The sequence below is a fragment of the Lepisosteus platostomus genome, chromosome 4 (genome assembly GCF_059453375.1).
Source record: "Lepisosteus platostomus isolate fLepPlt1 chromosome 4, fLepPlt1.hap1, whole genome shotgun sequence".
In the NCBI taxonomy this organism is placed as follows: domain Eukaryota; kingdom Metazoa; phylum Chordata; class Actinopteri; order Semionotiformes; family Lepisosteidae; genus Lepisosteus; species Lepisosteus platostomus.
In genome coordinates this window covers 11,079,276-11,094,823 of record NC_142614.1, presented here as the reverse complement: position 1 = coordinate 11,094,823, position 15,548 = coordinate 11,079,276, and the positions used below count along the sequence as shown (strand labels likewise).

At 53.2% G+C, this 15,548-nt stretch overlaps 2 protein-coding genes across 2 annotated transcripts; one reads left to right on the top strand and one right to left on the bottom strand.

Annotated features, from left to right (window-relative positions):
* Nucleotides 1-291: 291 nt before the first annotated feature.
* Nucleotides 292-8,854, bottom strand: slc25a11 (solute carrier family 25 member 11). Its single transcript, XM_088628436.1, has 8 exons — nucleotides 8,720-8,854; nucleotides 6,598-6,750; nucleotides 5,991-6,197; nucleotides 5,799-5,889; nucleotides 4,279-4,369; nucleotides 3,580-3,679; nucleotides 3,388-3,439; nucleotides 292-2,610 (listed from the first exon to the last, which is right to left on the bottom strand). Exons 1-8 carry the CDS (start codon nucleotides 8,794-8,796, stop codon nucleotides 2,455-2,457), a joined length of 927 nt encoding a protein of 308 aa, XP_088484562.1. The 5' UTR covers nucleotides 8,797-8,854; the 3' UTR covers nucleotides 292-2,454.
* A 1,707-nt stretch (nucleotides 8,855-10,561) lies between these two features.
* LOC148672628 (motile sperm domain-containing protein 1-like) lies at nucleotides 10,562-15,499 on the top strand. Its single transcript, XM_088628434.1, has 6 exons — nucleotides 10,562-10,622; nucleotides 11,524-11,734; nucleotides 12,192-12,267; nucleotides 13,037-13,275; nucleotides 13,456-13,614; nucleotides 13,928-15,499. Exons 2-6 carry the CDS (start codon nucleotides 11,539-11,541, stop codon nucleotides 13,954-13,956), a joined length of 699 nt encoding a protein of 232 aa, XP_088484560.1. The 5' UTR covers nucleotides 10,562-10,622; nucleotides 11,524-11,538; the 3' UTR covers nucleotides 13,957-15,499.
* The last annotated feature ends 49 nt before the right edge of the window (nucleotides 15,500-15,548 follow it).

The window sequence follows — 15,548 nt, the reverse complement described above, 5'->3', positions numbered from 1 at the left end:
GCACCTCCTGTTTCCAGTCTCGAAATCTTCTACACTCAAAACATCCCCTCGCCGACCCCCTGGCGGTGACTCCCGTCCCACAGAAAACCCCGAAGAGCTCCCGTTCGCTGCCTGCTTTGCTCTTCCCTGCGGAAAATGGTTTCCTGGGCATCTGCGCAGCTGGCGGTTCAGCCTGCAGCACTGCCAGCAGACGTGTGGGGACAGCTAACGGAGCAGGTGGAGGCAGACGGTGAAAATCAGGCACTGAAAAGCAAACCTGCAACCCAGCTCTTAAAGAAACAGGCACTCGACTGAGGGAAAAAATGATTTAACGTTTATTTTTGTTCTAACATTCTAGGATCAACACAACCGGGTGTATATATATATATCTGCTGCATCCCTTCCTGCAAAGCCATTGCTTTCCATGATTCCTGAATTTGCGCCGTTAAATCCGTAAAAATAAACTCCCAGAAATCCCAGAGGCGCCGAGATGAGGGGTTCACATTGCACGACGGACTCGACGCTTAACCGTTCCAAGGCGCCATGTGAAGGCTCAAGTCCAGTCCGTACCCCACCCTCTGCTTTCGCCAAGGCCGACCCCCGCGAGAGAGCGATGACACAGTCGCACTGAGAGCAGGGGCGCCAGAGCCGGGGTTGGGGCGAGCGTGAATATCAGCCTGCGCCAGGGGAGTCGCGCACGGGCCCTGCTGCAGAACAGAAACGACAGAGCGCGGGTCGGTTCCGGTGACCCCAGGTTCCGAAAGCTTCTCGGAAACGGCGAGCGAAGGGGATTGTTGTAATTGTATAGTGACTCTGATGCCCCCTGTCCCTGTGCCTTTGGTATAATGTGTATATACAGTATTTAACCAGACCCAGACAGAGTCAGCGAGAAGCGCGTGTTCAGCGCCTTTTACTTTGCTGGAGTGCATCAGAGACGTGTGCACTGCATACCCTGCAGTGAACATGTCTCTGATGCACTCCAGCAAAGTAAAAGGCGCTGAACACGCGTCGCTCAGCTCCTTCCCTAGAGGAGCAAGAGAGACATCACACTGAACACTTAGCACAGCAGCAACACAGCACCCCGAGCAGAGGCTGGATAAGGACATCCTGCTCTGCTGAGGAACCAGAGGGGAAGAGAGCAGTTTACAGCGGATCTATCAGATCTAAACAAGCACCATAGAGCAAAGATTGACTTTAGCAGGTTTCTCTAGCCCAGGTTCTGGAAAGGCCCGGTACAGTCAGTACAGGAGTCTTCAGCCCTGGATCCAGAGAGCCCTGGTCCAGTCAGTACAGGAGTCTCCAGCACTGGTTCCAGAGAGCCCTGGTCCAGTCAGTACAGGGGTCTCTAGCACTGGTTCCAGAGAGCCCTGGTCCAGTCAGTACAGGGGTCTCTAGCACTGGTTCCAGAGAGCCCTGGTCCAGTCAGTACAGGGGTCTCTAGCACTGGTTCCAGAGAGCTGGATAAGATCTTTGGGTCAATTAACTGTGCCAAATGGGCTGGCTGGGTCGAACAGCGTACTCTTATGTGCCACCAGAAACTGGTGATTTAATGGCGACTTATGTTTGCTAGATGGGGCACTCGAGGAGCAATGCTGGAGATACCAGGACAAGAGATTCCAACTGCACAGCAATCTAAACCACTTGAGGGTTTACAGGGATGATAATAAGACTCCCGATTTTAGCTGGTTTTAACAGCTATAGGTGGCTCTTGAAGAGACTGTACTGCTGAAAATGAGCCTGCTTTCTTTCTTCAGATCTTAATTCCACATGCTGCTCTTTGAGCCATTTGGCTGAAAATAAGGTAACAACTGTCACCTTTCATACCCTGATGTTGTTTCTATACGAGAGCCTCAACAGCAGGAAACAGCTGGAATTGGACATGAAAGCTATGGACTGGCAACACTAATATCTGGGACTGCTATGCAACAGGAGTGGATGAAGATCTTCCTACAGTTGTTCCTGGCAAAGACAACGTATGAAAAAGTGCAAAATCATGTTACAGAACAGTCCTATCACTTCACAGGACAGATACACCACTGGCATTCACACACAGCAATCCATTTCACCTTGAAAAGAAATACAGCAGAACCGTCTCGCCTTCTCTCCATCTCCCCCTTACCAAAGGTAGTCTCATTTAACCAATTAATCAGACCCAATTAAGTGCTTGATTGCTGAACATAGGAGGACGGGTGGGTCTCAGTGTCCAGTAAGTGCTTTGTTGACCAGAGGATGGAGGAAAGAGAAGGAGAGGGCCTGTTGACTGTGATGCCAGCTTTGGAGATAGAGATAGAGAGAGAGATAGAGAGAGAGATAGAGAGACTCTCTGTCTGTCTCAATGTCCCCATCTTGTCCCGGACATGTCTAGATCTGATCCTGTGTTTACTGTCAGCTTGCCCTGTCCTCTCCCCCTCCCCACACATATTGGTCTGTCCATCTATCCGTGTCCAGTGCTCCCTCTGTCCACCTGGCTCTCCTCTAGGAGTCGAGGAAGTAGATCTTGTAGAACTTGTTCATCTGCTCCAGGAAGATGAAGGTGAGCACAGTGTGTGGCCCCAGCCTGGCGTAGTATGGAGTGAAGCCTTTCCACAGACTGAAGAAGCCTTCCTTCCTCACCACCTTCACAAGCACATCCTAAGAGAGAGAGAGGGGTTCATACAGACCCACTGGCCACTACAGCCCATTAACACTGCACTGAGAGAGAGAGAGGGGTTAATACAGACCCACTGGCCACTACAGACCATTAACACTGCACTGAGAGAGAGAGGGGTTCATACAGACACACTGGACACTACAGTCCATTAACACTGCACTGAGAGAGAGGGGTTAATACAGACCCACTGGCCACTACAGACCATTAACACTGCACTGAGAGAGAGAGGGGTTAATACAGACACACTGGACACTACAGTACATTAACATTGCACTGAGAGAGAGAGGGGTTAATACAGACACACTGGACACTACAGTCCATTAACACTGCACTGAGAGAGAGAGGGGTTAATACAGACACACTGGACACTACAGTCCATTATCACTGCACTGAGAGAGAGAGGGGTTAATACAGACACACTGGACACTACAGTCCATTAACACTGCACTGAGAGAGAGAGGGGTTAATACAGACACACTGGACACTACAGTCCATTAACACTGCACTGAGAGAGAGAGGGGTTAATACAGACACACTGGACTCTACACTGCACTGCCAGAGTGAGTAACAGAGGACACTGCTTCTCCTTGAGCCAGTGTCCTTATATAAAGGATGAAATTGAGCCTAGCCCAAAGGAATTTCTCCTCCCTCTCTCGTTAAAGGTCAGAGCCCCATCTGTTGCAGGACATTATAAAATTCAAAGCACAGAGACAACACCCAGGGAAAAGAGAGGAGAGCAAACAGGGACAGAGACTCACCAGGCCATTCTTGTACTCCGGCTTCCCGTCGATCATCCTCATGTTCTGGATTCTGTGACAGAGAGGCAGCAGGGAGAGAGAGGTGAGTGACAGAAAGAGGCAGACAGGCAAGAAGGAGAGAGAGACAGAGGCAGGAGGGAGAGAGAGACAGGAAGGAGAGGTAGGAGAAGGAAGCAAAGAGGGAGAGCGTACCTTGTCTTGACAATGTCAACGGGCATGGAGGCCGCTGTGGTTACTAGTCCACTGATCATACTGGCACAGAAATGGCACAGAATGTTATCACCAAAATACCCTATAAGGGAGAGAGACAGGGGTTAATACAGACACACTGGACACTACAGTACATTAACACTGCACTGAGAGAGAGGGGTTAATACAGACACACTGGACACTACAGTACATTAACACTACACTGAGAGAGAGGGGTTAATACAGACACACTGGACACTACAGTACATTAACACTGCACTGAGAGAGAGAGGGGTTAATACAGACACACTGGACACTACAGTCCATTAACACTGCACTGAGAGAGAGAGAGGGGTTCATACAGACACACTGGACACTACAGTCCATTAACACTGCACTGAGAGAGAGAGGGGTTAATACAGACACACTGGACACTACAGTCCATTAACACTGCACTGAGAGAGAGAGAGGGGTTCATACAGACACACTGGACACTACAGTCCATTAACACTGCAATGAGAGAGAGAGGGGTTAATACAGACACACTGGACACTACAGTCCATTAACACTGCACTGAGAGAGAAGGGTTAATACAGACACACTGGACACTACAGTACATTAACACTGGACTGAGAGAGAGAGGGGTTAATACAGACACACTGGACAGTAGCAGCAGTGTGTTAGCAAGGCAGAGAGTCCCACCTGTGTCCAGAAGGAACTGTTTGGACTGGGAGTAGGAGGCCAGCTGCGCTGCATTGACCACCACCGCCCTGGCCATGGTGGGGATACAGCCCTGAAACACACAGTGGATCACCAGTTTGTAAGCATGTGCCACAGCCTGCACCGCCATGCGGCTCTTCTCCAAAACCCCAGACCCACCCCAATCAGCACAGCTCCCTCCCTCGTTGGACAGGCAGATAGAAGGAGCCACTCAAACAACCTGGCATGTCTCCGGGCTGTGGCAGAAAACCCACTCCAACTCAGGAAGAACATGCTGACTCCACCCAGACAGTCACCAGGGGCCAGGACTGTACCCTGGAGCTGTGAGGCAGCAGCGCTGAGCCACCATCCTGTTGCACCGATGTGTGAATAAAACCACAGTATCATGTACTCACTGTAACACGCTGCAATTACACCCCAGTGAGGTGGATTCACTGCCACACACTACAAATACTGTGTCAACAGGACTACAGCAGCAGTGCTCAGGACAGGGGGAGCAGCGGGACAGCAGCGGGGCGCAGCGGTACAGGAGCGGGGCGCAGGGCTGCGGGAGCAGATGGGCGCAGGGCTGCGGGAGCAGATGGGCGCAGGGCTGCGGGAGCAGCGGTACAGTAGAGGGGTGCAGGGCTGCGGGAGCAGAGGGGTGCAGGGCTGCGGGAGCAGCGGTACAGCAGAGGGGCGCAGGGCTGCGGGAGCAGCGGTACAGCAGAGGGGTGCAGGGCTGCGGGAGCAGCGGTACAGCAGAGGGGTGCAGGGCTGCGGGAGCAGCGGTAGAACAGAGGGGCGCAGGGCTGCGGGAGCAGTGGTTCAGCAGAGGGGCGCAGGGCTGCGGGAGCAGCGGTTCAGCAGAGGGGCGCAGGGCTGCGGGAGCAGCGGTAGAACAGAGGGGCGCAGGGCTGCGGGAGCAGCGGTTCAGCAGAGGGGCGCAGGGCTGCGGGAGCAGCGGTACAGCAGAGGGGCGCAGGGCTGCGGGAGCAGCGGTTCAGCAGAGGGGCGCAGGGCTGCGGGAGCAGCGGTACAGCAGAGGGGCGCAGGGCTGCGGGAGCAGCGGTACAGCAGAGGGGCGCAGGGCTGCGGGAGCAGCGGTTCAGCAGAGGGGCGCAGGGCTGCGGGAGCAGCGGTACAGCAGAGGGGCGCAGGGCTGCGGGAGCAGCGGTACAGCAGAGGGGCGCAGGGCTGCGGGAGCAGTGGTACAGCAGAGGGGCGCAGCGGTACAGGAGTGGGGCGCAGGGCTGCGGGAGCAGCGGTACAGCAGAGGGGCGCAGGGCTGCGGGAGCAGCGGTTCAGCAGAGGGGCGCAGGGCTGCGGGAGCAGCGGTAGAACAGAGGGGCGCAGGGCTGCGGGAGCAGCGGTACAGCAGAGGGGCGCAGGGCTGCGGGAGCAGTGGTATAGGAGTGGGGCGCAGGGCTGCGGGAGCAGCGGTAGAACAGAGGGGCACAGGGCTGCGGGAGCACACTCCAGGGGTGCCGTGACTGGCAGAGACACAGCGGGAAACAGCCTACCCTCCAGAGCGTGGTGACGCCCTCCTCCCGCGTGATCCGCACCAGGGCGTTGAACACATTGGAGTAGCCTCTCCTCTGGGCGGGGGGCAGGCTGGGGGGACAGGGAGAACGAGGGAGACAGAAGTCAGCGGGTTAGAGGAGGAGGGGCGGCAGCGCGGGGCGGACAGCAGATCCCGCCTTCGCAGCCCTCACCGGCCGTCGGCGGTCATGCGGATCAGCGCCACCTCGGCCGGCGTGCCCACGAAGGCGCCGGTGGCCCCGGCCGTCATGCCGATCAGGGCCTTCATCAGAAAGGAGGGCGGCTTGCCGTCGGTGCTCGTCATCTTCTCGAACAGCACCGTGTAGATGCCCAGCCTGGTGGTGGTGTAGGTGGCCTGGCGCAGCAGGCCCGCAGACAGACTGGGGGCCAGAGAGGAGAGACAGAGGGGTCACACTCGGACACTGGACGACACGCCCCTGGCGTCTCGGGGTCCCTCTTGCAGCCGTGCCCTGCGTTCTTAATATCGAATACACCGGGCACAGATTATCCAACTTCCCAGACACCCACTCCGGTAGTTTCCTGCCTTCCCAAAACACCCCTACCTGGCATGTTAACTGCCCCTGTCCCAGGACCCACAGTAACTCCCTGCCCCAGTGCCACGGTACCTGCCCCTGTCCCAGGACCCACAGTAACTCCCTGCCCCAGTGCCACGGTACCTGCCCCTGTCCCAGGACCCACAGTAACTCCCTGCCCCAGTGCCATGGTAACTGCAACTCCCCTGGAACTAGCTGCCCTGCCATGTGAGGAGTTGCCCCGTACCCAGTGTAGATGCCCCGGATGCCCTCCTTGCGCAGGATGCTGCCCACGGCGTGCAGGCTGGTGCGGTACTCTTTCGTCTTCACGCCCTCGCCGCTGAGCTGCATCCGGTTCTTCACCAGGTCCAGGGGCTGGACGAACACCGTGGCGCCCATCCTGATACACACACAGAGGCAGAGAGTGAGAGGAGGAGGAGGACCGTCCCGCAAGGAACCCCCCTCTCCCAAGGACCACCGACCACACTCCCGCTTCACAGCAGTCTGATCCGGTCCACATTTCACCAGCTGCACAGGAGCAGCTACAGGGGGACGGAGAGCAGGCTGTACAGACATAGACGAGACCACAGGGAAACATCTTCACAAGACAGCTACAAGAGCTGAGGGTAGTCAACCCATAAAAACCAATAAACAGAAAGAAATGGCGGTCGTGCCAAACCAGAAAGCTCGTGCTCTGCTTCATAGCAGATTTTTTTCCCCATAGGCTGTTCAGAAGAATTTTTTTGGGTTGGATTCTGCTCTCTGCGATATTTCCTCAATTCTGTCAGAAAGGAATCCACGCTGCCTTGAGAAACAGCATGAGCGCGGAGGACCCAGGTGTGAAACGCTGTGTCGCGGCGACACCGGCACTCCCTCCTGCCGCCCAGAGGTCAGGGGCCCCCGGCCCCCGGCCCCGCTCCTGGAGGCTCCCACACCTCCGGGCTTTCACTCCAGCCCAGCTTCTAACCATCAAGTTGCCTGTCTGGAACTGTTGCGAGAATTTTTGTCTCATCAGATGTTTGGGATTTTGTGTTGCGGACGAAATGCACTAGTTGAAAGGTGACCTCCTGCGTGTCTAAGACCCGAAAACACTTCAAATTAATCCGGTTATTAAGTCAGTGAAGGGGCCGATTGCGTAATGGAGAGCTTGGCTGGAACAAAAACCCGAGTGTAGATCTCCAGCACCAGGATTGCGAGCCATTACACCAACTTATCAATCCAATATTAAACACCTTTGTCACCACCCCCACATGGTTTGACTTGACCCAACACGTTTCCTCATTCATTGTAATTCTGGAGGGCGATTTAAAAACATCCTGAACAGAAATGCTCTGTTGCCAATTCGTTTCCACGCGGCCATGTAGTTTCATCGGATGTGCCTGCGTGAGAGGTCAGGAGGTCACGGTTTTCTTCACGATCAACGGTGATCCTTGACCCAGAGGGGACAAGTGGAAACTACATGAGTGCATTTTAAACCGAGAACAGGGGACAATGCTTTACACAAAGGGTGGCGAGAGTGGGAAACAAGCTGCCCAGCCGTGCTGTTGAAGCCAGTAGCCTGGATGTTTCCGAGAAGCGGCTGGATGAGAGCCTGGGATCAATCTGGAGCAATCTGGGCAGAATGGGCTCCTCTCCTTTGTGACCTGTCTTATGTCTTTTGCCCTTTAATTCCGGACTGACATTTACACTCCTCAAAGGAGCCCAGAACTCCACCTTTCGGCCTGTTCCATCACGTCAGGATCCTGACAAGTACAGGGATCTTATATTATGTTGCAAGTCCTTGGGAGACCTGCTGCCTGGGAGAAACGGGTCGGAGCCAAACCAGCAGAGCTTAGCGCACAGCACTGTGCACAACAACAGGAATCCTGCAGGGCAGATGGGACACTCGTGTCCAAGGGTATTCACGAACTCGGGAGCGGAACAGACAAAAACTGCGACCGGACAGGGGATCAAGGCCGGGCATCCTGAGATACACACGGGGGAACTGAGAGCAACCACGGGGCTGTGGACAGTACACACACACACACAGAGGGAGCACAGAGTGCACACGCACACACAAGAGGCACCACAGGGGCTGTGGAGAGTATACACACGAGGGGGGGAGCGCAGGGTGCGCGCACACACGCACACACACACACACGGGTGCGCAAAGCTTAATTCCCGACAGAAACACGCACCCCCCCCCCATCCAGGACAAGACCCGACCCAACCGCAGGGACCAGTCCCGGCAGCAATAACGCAATAATTTACCACGTCATGCTTCTAACGGGATTTGTTCCCTGTCGCAGGAAGCGCTGTGACCCCAATCTGCACCGGAGCGTCTCCCCCCCAGGCGGAAAGAGCTCAGCCGTGCCAACGGCACCACTCACCCGGCCAGACCCCCAAAAAGAAACTTGATGGATTTGGGGGACGTTTTGGGCTTGCTAGCCCCCGCTGTCGCCGCCATGGTGCAGTGAAAACGCAACTGCAAAGCCTGACGTTGCCCAGACCCCTGCCTCCAGCTCCGGTTTAAAAGCAAGGTGACACCGCAGCGCGCGCACGCAGGAGCGCAGACGCCGGCAGCCAATCGCGAGGCTCCGTGTGCCGCGCGGAGGGGCGGGCACGCCGAGGTTACCAGCTCCCGGAGCGCGCACGCCTGACCCCTTCTTGGCCCCGCCCCCGCTAGTCCTTAAAGGATCCTGCCGTATTAAATTATTCAACATCAATTATTCAGGAATGTATTACCCTCCTCCTGTACCCTGACTGGTACAGTTATATAACTCATTCAGTGTAAAGAGGGACACGAGAAGCAGTAGCCGTCAGCACACAAGCCAAATGAGCCAAATGGAATTGCTCTCATTAGTGACCTTTCTAATAAACTAATGCTTTTTAATAGTTTTGTACACTTTAATACTGTTATATTACCTTTTTAAGAACAGATCTATCCTACCATTACCAAATGTAATCTACTCTTCTTTTTATATAAAAAGAGGGACAGCTCACCCTGCGGTCTGTGTGGGTCCTAATGCCCCAGTAGAGTGACGGGGACACTATACTGTAAGCAGGAGCTGTCCATCGGCTGAGACGTAAAACCGAGGTCCTGACTCTCTGTGGTCATTAAAAATCCCAGAGTATCTCGAAAAGAGTAGGGGTGTAACCCCGGCGTCCCTGGCCAATCATGGCCTCCTAATAATCCCCATCTATGAATTGGCTTCATTACTCTGCTCTCCTCCCCACTGAGAGCTGATGTGTGGTGAGCGTTCTGGCGCACTATGGCTGCCGTCGCATCATCCAGGTGGATGCTGCACATTGGTGGTGGTGGAGGGGAGTCCCCATTACCTGTAAAGCGCTTTGAGTGGAGTGTCCAGAAAAGCATTATAGAAATGTAAGCAATTATTATTATTATTATTATTTTATACTCTCTCATACCAGGATGATAAGCTGGGGTGGAGTGATAACACTAACGCCCTTTACAGGAAAGGTCAGAGCCAACTCTATTTTCTTAGGAGGCATTTTTTATGAATCAGTGGTGGCAACAGCCATATTCTACGCTGTTGTGCGCTGGTGGAGCAGCATCATGGCAAGAGATGTAAATATTAATTTGTTGATTATACAGTGATCTTTTTTTCAATCTTTATATATATATGTGCATTTTGCCCATCTTTGTTTTACACTGAGTATTTGCATATTTTGCACACACCTATTTTCCTAACTCTATTTTATTTTGTTTTCTATATACATTTTAATTACTCTAATGCTGTAGTTATTTTAATTTTAGCCTATTCTGATGTCTGTCTTGCTTTTCCTGGGCTGGGCTGCTTTAACGCCACAATTTCCCTTCGGGATCAATAAAGTCTTATGTTATTTCAGTAGCACAGTTATGATGTACCTACACATGAAACCCACTATTGTAACAGGGCTGTTGCACTGTATGTTGCTATAACAGGACTGTTCTACTGTAATCTTGCTGTTGTCACGTAATGGAAGCGGACTCTGAAGCGCTTGGAGAAAAAATGAATAACGGACAATTAGTGAAACACAACGAACCAATCACCGTCCTGCCTTCTACTGCGCACAGAGCCAATCAGCATGGGTGGGCGGGCGTTCCTCGGTTCCTCTGACGTCACACACGGAAGGCTTTGACAGCCGTGGAGGATGCAAAGATGATTGACGTCCCTGTTGACTTATGGAAGAAGGGGAGTGCTTGTGCTCGGCTGGTGATTGGGCGAGGAGGGCGGGAACTGTGCTCGGTCGGCACATCAAAGACAGCGAGTCGGAAGTAAGAGCTCGCAGGTATGTTAAGTTTCCCCCCTAATTGGTTCAGTGTGATTGATTTGCAGAGCCTTCCACCCCCAGAGTCAAATTCGCAAATCTATATGTACGCGTTCTTACTCGTGTCGCTATGAGGCAGTTTGCTGTCTGTGATATGCAGGCGACGAGCTGTGTTTACGCAGTGTTTCCGTCGACGAGTTTTGTCATTCCGTCTCCGTTCCGCATCTACCTGATGTGCATGCAGTGTGATTCTGTCTGTACCTGATGCGTTTGTCAGTCTGTGTGTTCCGTGTTTTGTGTGTGCCTGTGCAGGTTCTAATACCTGCAGTGTAGCCCTGTGTGCTGGACTGTTACTGCAGGTCGAGGTCTCTAGTGTTGTCAGTCGGACTCCCACTGCCCCCCAGTCTGATCCAGTCTAGGTTTTACAGTGTTGTCAGTGTTGCACAGCAGTCTGATCCAGTCCAGGTCTGGACAACTGTGGAGGAGCACTGAAGTTGCTCTATGAATCTGGCTCCCGTATGTTAGTTTTTTATACCAGATACACGACTGCTGTGTTAGTGTCTGCTCCCTTTTGTGTCCGGTTTTGTATCTGCCTGCTGGAACCAGCAATGGTGGAATCACAGAGTTCAGCTTGCATTCACAGGATGTGATGTTGCTGACTGAGGCTCAGACATGTTCATTGAGACCTTGTATATATTCTGTAGTGTTTTAATATTAAGTGTTGTATATAAAACGTTGGTGAGTGTTTTAGCATGAGCATGAGTCGCAAGCATTATGCATTGAAATGGTCTGCCCTATTGCTATATAATGTTTGTGCCATTACCCAATTTCTCCTCCAGATGGTGCTGTGCTGAGTTGTATTTGTTTACACTCAGACCTGTCCCTTTCCACACTTCCTGTCTGTCGCGAATCTCTGCCATAGGATGGCTCTGGACCAATGAGGCGGCAGGAGCGGTCGAGCAGAGGCGGGCCAGGGTGGGAGAGAGACCACACCCCCGGCCCCGCCCCTGGACCCGACAGGCTCCCGGTGTTCCTGTTCCCCGCCGAGCTGACGTTCTTCGCGGAGGAGCGCAGCACCCACAGACAAGTGCTGACCCTCTACAACCCATACAGCTTTCCCCTCAGCTTCAAGAGTGAGTGAGCAAGACCAGTGACCCCAGGCAGGAGACACAGGGGAATGACAGGCAGGGGGAGTGAGAGAAAGACATTTTTATAATATGTCTTTGTTGTAAATGTCTGTAATATGTCTGTAGATTTTATTTTACTTCTATTTTTGTTTTGTTTAATGTAAATATCATTACTTTCATTTGCTTTGGCAACACTGCTTGTACCCATCGGTCTTGCTAATAAAGCACCTTGAATTGAATTGAATTGAATTGAATTGAATTGAGTAACAGGCAGGAGGAGTGAGAGAGTGACAGGCAGGGGGAGTGACAGTGGCAGGCAGGGGGAGTGAGAGAGTGACAGGCAGGGGGAGTGACAGTGGCAGGCAGGAGGAAGCTGTAGCAGTGAAGGAGTGAGACAGGAGGAGGAGGGTGACGGAGATGGACAGTGGTGTAATGGGGTGTTCTCTCTCTCTCTCTGCCTCAGTGTTGTGCACGGCTCCTTCTCTCTACACTGTGGTCGACGCCGAAGGCAGCGTGAAGCCCAGCTCCTGTGTGGACATGTGAGCAGCTGGGATGTTGTCCCTTACAGCCAAGGCCTGAACACATCTGTATTCCAGTGAACCCCTCCACTGCGCACATCTGTATTCTAGTGAACCCCTCCACTGCGCACATCTGTATTCCAGTGAAACTCTCCACTGCGCACATCTGTATTCCAGTGAAACTCTCCACTGCGCACATCTGTATTCCATTGAACCACTGAACTGCGCACATCTGTATTCCAGTGAAACTCTCCACTGCACACATCTGCATTCCATTGAACCACTGCACTGCACACATCTGTATTCCAGTGAACCCCTCTTCTGAACACATCTGTATTCCAGTGAACCACTGCACACATCTGTATTGAAGTAATCTGTAATCACAGCTGGATTTCACTCTGTTCTGTGCAGTGTTTGATCAACTGTCTCTTTCCCTTGGACATAGAAACCTACTGTTATAAAGAACATAGGAAACGTCACATCCAAGAGGACATTTGGCCTACCTGGTCCACTTGGTTTTTAGTAGTTGATTGATCTCATCCAGCTGTTTTTTAATTGAAATCAGAGTGCAGGCTTCAACATCATGGCTGGCAGCTTGTTCCATACCCCCGCCACACTTTGTGTAAAGAGATGCCTCTTTTCCATAAAGCACTTACAGGTAGTTTCCACATGGGCTCCCTGGTTGGTTGGACTGTTGATTCTGAAGAGGACAGTCAGTGGGCTGACCGTGCCGATGTCTCTGGGGGTTCAAGTACCATATGTTACAGACAGCTGTGTCTCTCCCCCTCAGTGTCGTCCGTCACAGGGACGTCAGCTCTCATCACCTAGGCCGCAGAGACCGGTTCCGGCTGGAGATCTGGGCCGGGGGCCAGGGGGGGGCCCCTGGTGGGTGGAAGGAGGTGCCTGCCATCCTGCAGCCCGGAGCGGGGAGCGGCCAGAGCCAGGAGCACCCCCCAGGGAAGAGACCGGTCATGCAGGGGGGCATGCTGGGCACCTGGGGTCAGCAGTACAGCCTGCAGAACCACGCAGGTGAGAGTGGGGGAGGGACCGGAGTGGACAGGCTGGGAGACAGGGACAGGCAGAGTCCTGCAGTATGTTGGAGAAACAGTGGGGTAGGGCCTGTATGGTAATAGTATAGTGCTATGTAGTGATACATTTGTATAACAAGGACTCCACAGTGTTGTAAGGCTCTGTACTGTGCCCGTCTAGGTCGAGCCCCAGCCCCTGGTCTCTTCGTCCTGTACGTGCTGGTCGGGATGGTGTGCGTCGCCTTCCTCATGCTCCCCCTGCACGGAGAACCCAGCACATTGGTTCCGCCTGCCGTCCGCGCGACTGTGATGCAAAAGCTGGTGTGCGCCTACATCCTGGGTGAGAGCCAGTGAGCGAGTGAGCCGCTTCCTCCCTGAGTGGGCACTGTCCCTCCACAGGCACAGCCCAGACCCCTGTCTCCCACCCAGCTCGCTCGCTGGTGCCAAAACAGGCTCACTGTCTGTTGCTCAGGCTGTGACAGGAGATCAAACACTGGGCTGCATCTCTTTTTCCTCCCCCAGCAGAACTGGAAGATGTTCTGATTTCAGCAGGTGTGGGAAGTCTGGGATTGGACTGGCTCTATTTCCCTCTCTCTGTCTGTAGCTGTGCTATTGTTCGACCTCTCTCTGCCCTCCCCTCTCTGTCTCTGCAGGTCTGCTGACCATGGTGTTTCTCCGGTGACAGACAGACGCAGGAAGGGGAGACAAAGCGTGTCCGTGGGGTGTCCTTGCGGCTGAGGGGGGTCACTGTGATTGACTTCAGAGCTGAGGCGCTCCACCCATCCCATACCTAGACTCTGTTCCACTTCTGTCTCTCTGGTCCTGGGTTCGAGAGTGAGAAGGAAGGAGAAAATGGAGAGTTACATGGAAGCAACCAACATCAGTGTTTTCCAGAGCACCAATAGAAGGGATTTTTAACCCTGCTCTCTACAGAGCTATGCTGAGATGGATGACTCTGTTATCCGGAATGATTATGTGACTTACCAGTAGAAGTGAACCAGTTCTCCAGCTCTTTGACTTGCTGAGAGGCTCTGGCACCCTGTAGCCTCTGCAGGACTGTCTCTCTAAGCCGCAGTCTGACAGACCCCTGCCTGGTGTGTTGGGCACAGCAGTTACGTAGTTGGCCAGCAGAGGGGGGTGGAGAGCAAGGATGCCACTGGGACAGATACTCGGACAAGCAGACTGAGTTCAGAAATGAACACAGACAGACAGGCATAATGAACTCACTCAAGACAGACAGGCAGATGTGCTGAGGCAAGAAGACAGAGGAGTAGATGGTGTACCGAGCTTAGAGAAGCCCAGTTAAGCAGACAGTCAGGTAGGCAGAGGCACAGACAGCTGGTTCCAGGGAATACAGGCTGCCACCTGGATCCTGCATCCTCCTGGATCTGAGACCTGTGTAAAGCTGGCTTGGTGTACTGTGCAGTGAGAAGACCAGTTTACAGGACCAGCTCTGACACAGGAAATCGAGCAGGGTGTGAGGACAGGTGACCCCATTCTATTGGGGACCCCAGTGCTCACTTTTCAACCAACAGACCCTATGTAGCGCTCAAAGACTTGTACCCCAGGATTACAGTATATTAAAATTAGACAATGTACTGTATACAACATATGTATGTATGTATAAACACATGGGTTTATTTCAAGCCCATGTACAATGGAAACTGCACTTTGTCTATGAAGCAGCGAGATTGGGTCCAAACAGACCATAGGGAACACACTGCCATGGACAGACAGTGGACAGCAGAGGGCGCTACATCACCAGTGTCCACCAGCAACCATCTCATCATCTCAGTGCAACTTCCACCTCTGTTCCTGGTGGCTCTGCGTGCAGAAGGATGGGGTACACAGCCACTTGAATCTGCGCAGTGTCACCACTGTGTCAAAGCGTTCTCCTGACCTGATCCTTTATTGTCTCTGTCAGACAAGGTGTTAGGCTGGTGGCTATACCTTTCCTGTCTCTAGCTGGACTTTAAACTTGTTGGACACCAGAGGGTGCTGACCTCGCAGGTATCCCTGAGACCCCCACACCAGAACCCACACTCCACCGCTGTCTGCGTTTGTGGCAGTGTGCTCCGCACGTTCTGTGGGTGTGGGGCCCAGTCCTCGCCACAGTCTGAACGAGCCCGCTGACGTTCTGAACACCCTGGAATCCTGTACAGTCAGGTGTTTTTTTATGATGATGAAATTTAGGCAGTCTGAATTAATAAAGATGTCATATTTAATAGGTGTGTTGTGCGATTCCAGCCTGTTAGGAACCAGGGTACATGCCTT

Excerpts from the sequence above, each read along its gene's own strand:
- slc25a11 (XM_088628436.1), bottom strand. The coding sequence starts at position 8,796 with ATGGCGGCGACAGCGGGGGCTAGCAAGCCCAAAACGTCCCCCAAATCC. Across the intron at positions 3,440-3,579 it reads GTTGACATTGTCAAGACAAG|AATCCAGAACATGAGGATGA; the intron begins GTACGCTCTCCC and ends TCTCTGTCACAG. Across the intron at positions 2,611-3,387 it reads CGGAGTACAAGAATGGCCTG|GATGTGCTTGTGAAGGTGGT; the intron begins GTGAGTCTCTGT and ends TCTCTCTCTTAG.
- LOC148672628 (XM_088628434.1), top strand. The coding sequence starts at position 11,539 with ATGAGGCGGCAGGAGCGGTCGAGCAGAGGCGGGCCAGGGTGGGAGAGA. Across the intron at positions 12,268-13,036 it reads CCCAGCTCCTGTGTGGACAT|TGTCGTCCGTCACAGGGACG; the intron begins GTGAGCAGCTGG and ends TCTCCCCCTCAG. Across the intron at positions 13,615-13,927 it reads GGTGTGCGCCTACATCCTGG|GTCTGCTGACCATGGTGTTT; the intron begins GTGAGAGCCAGT and ends CTGTCTCTGCAG.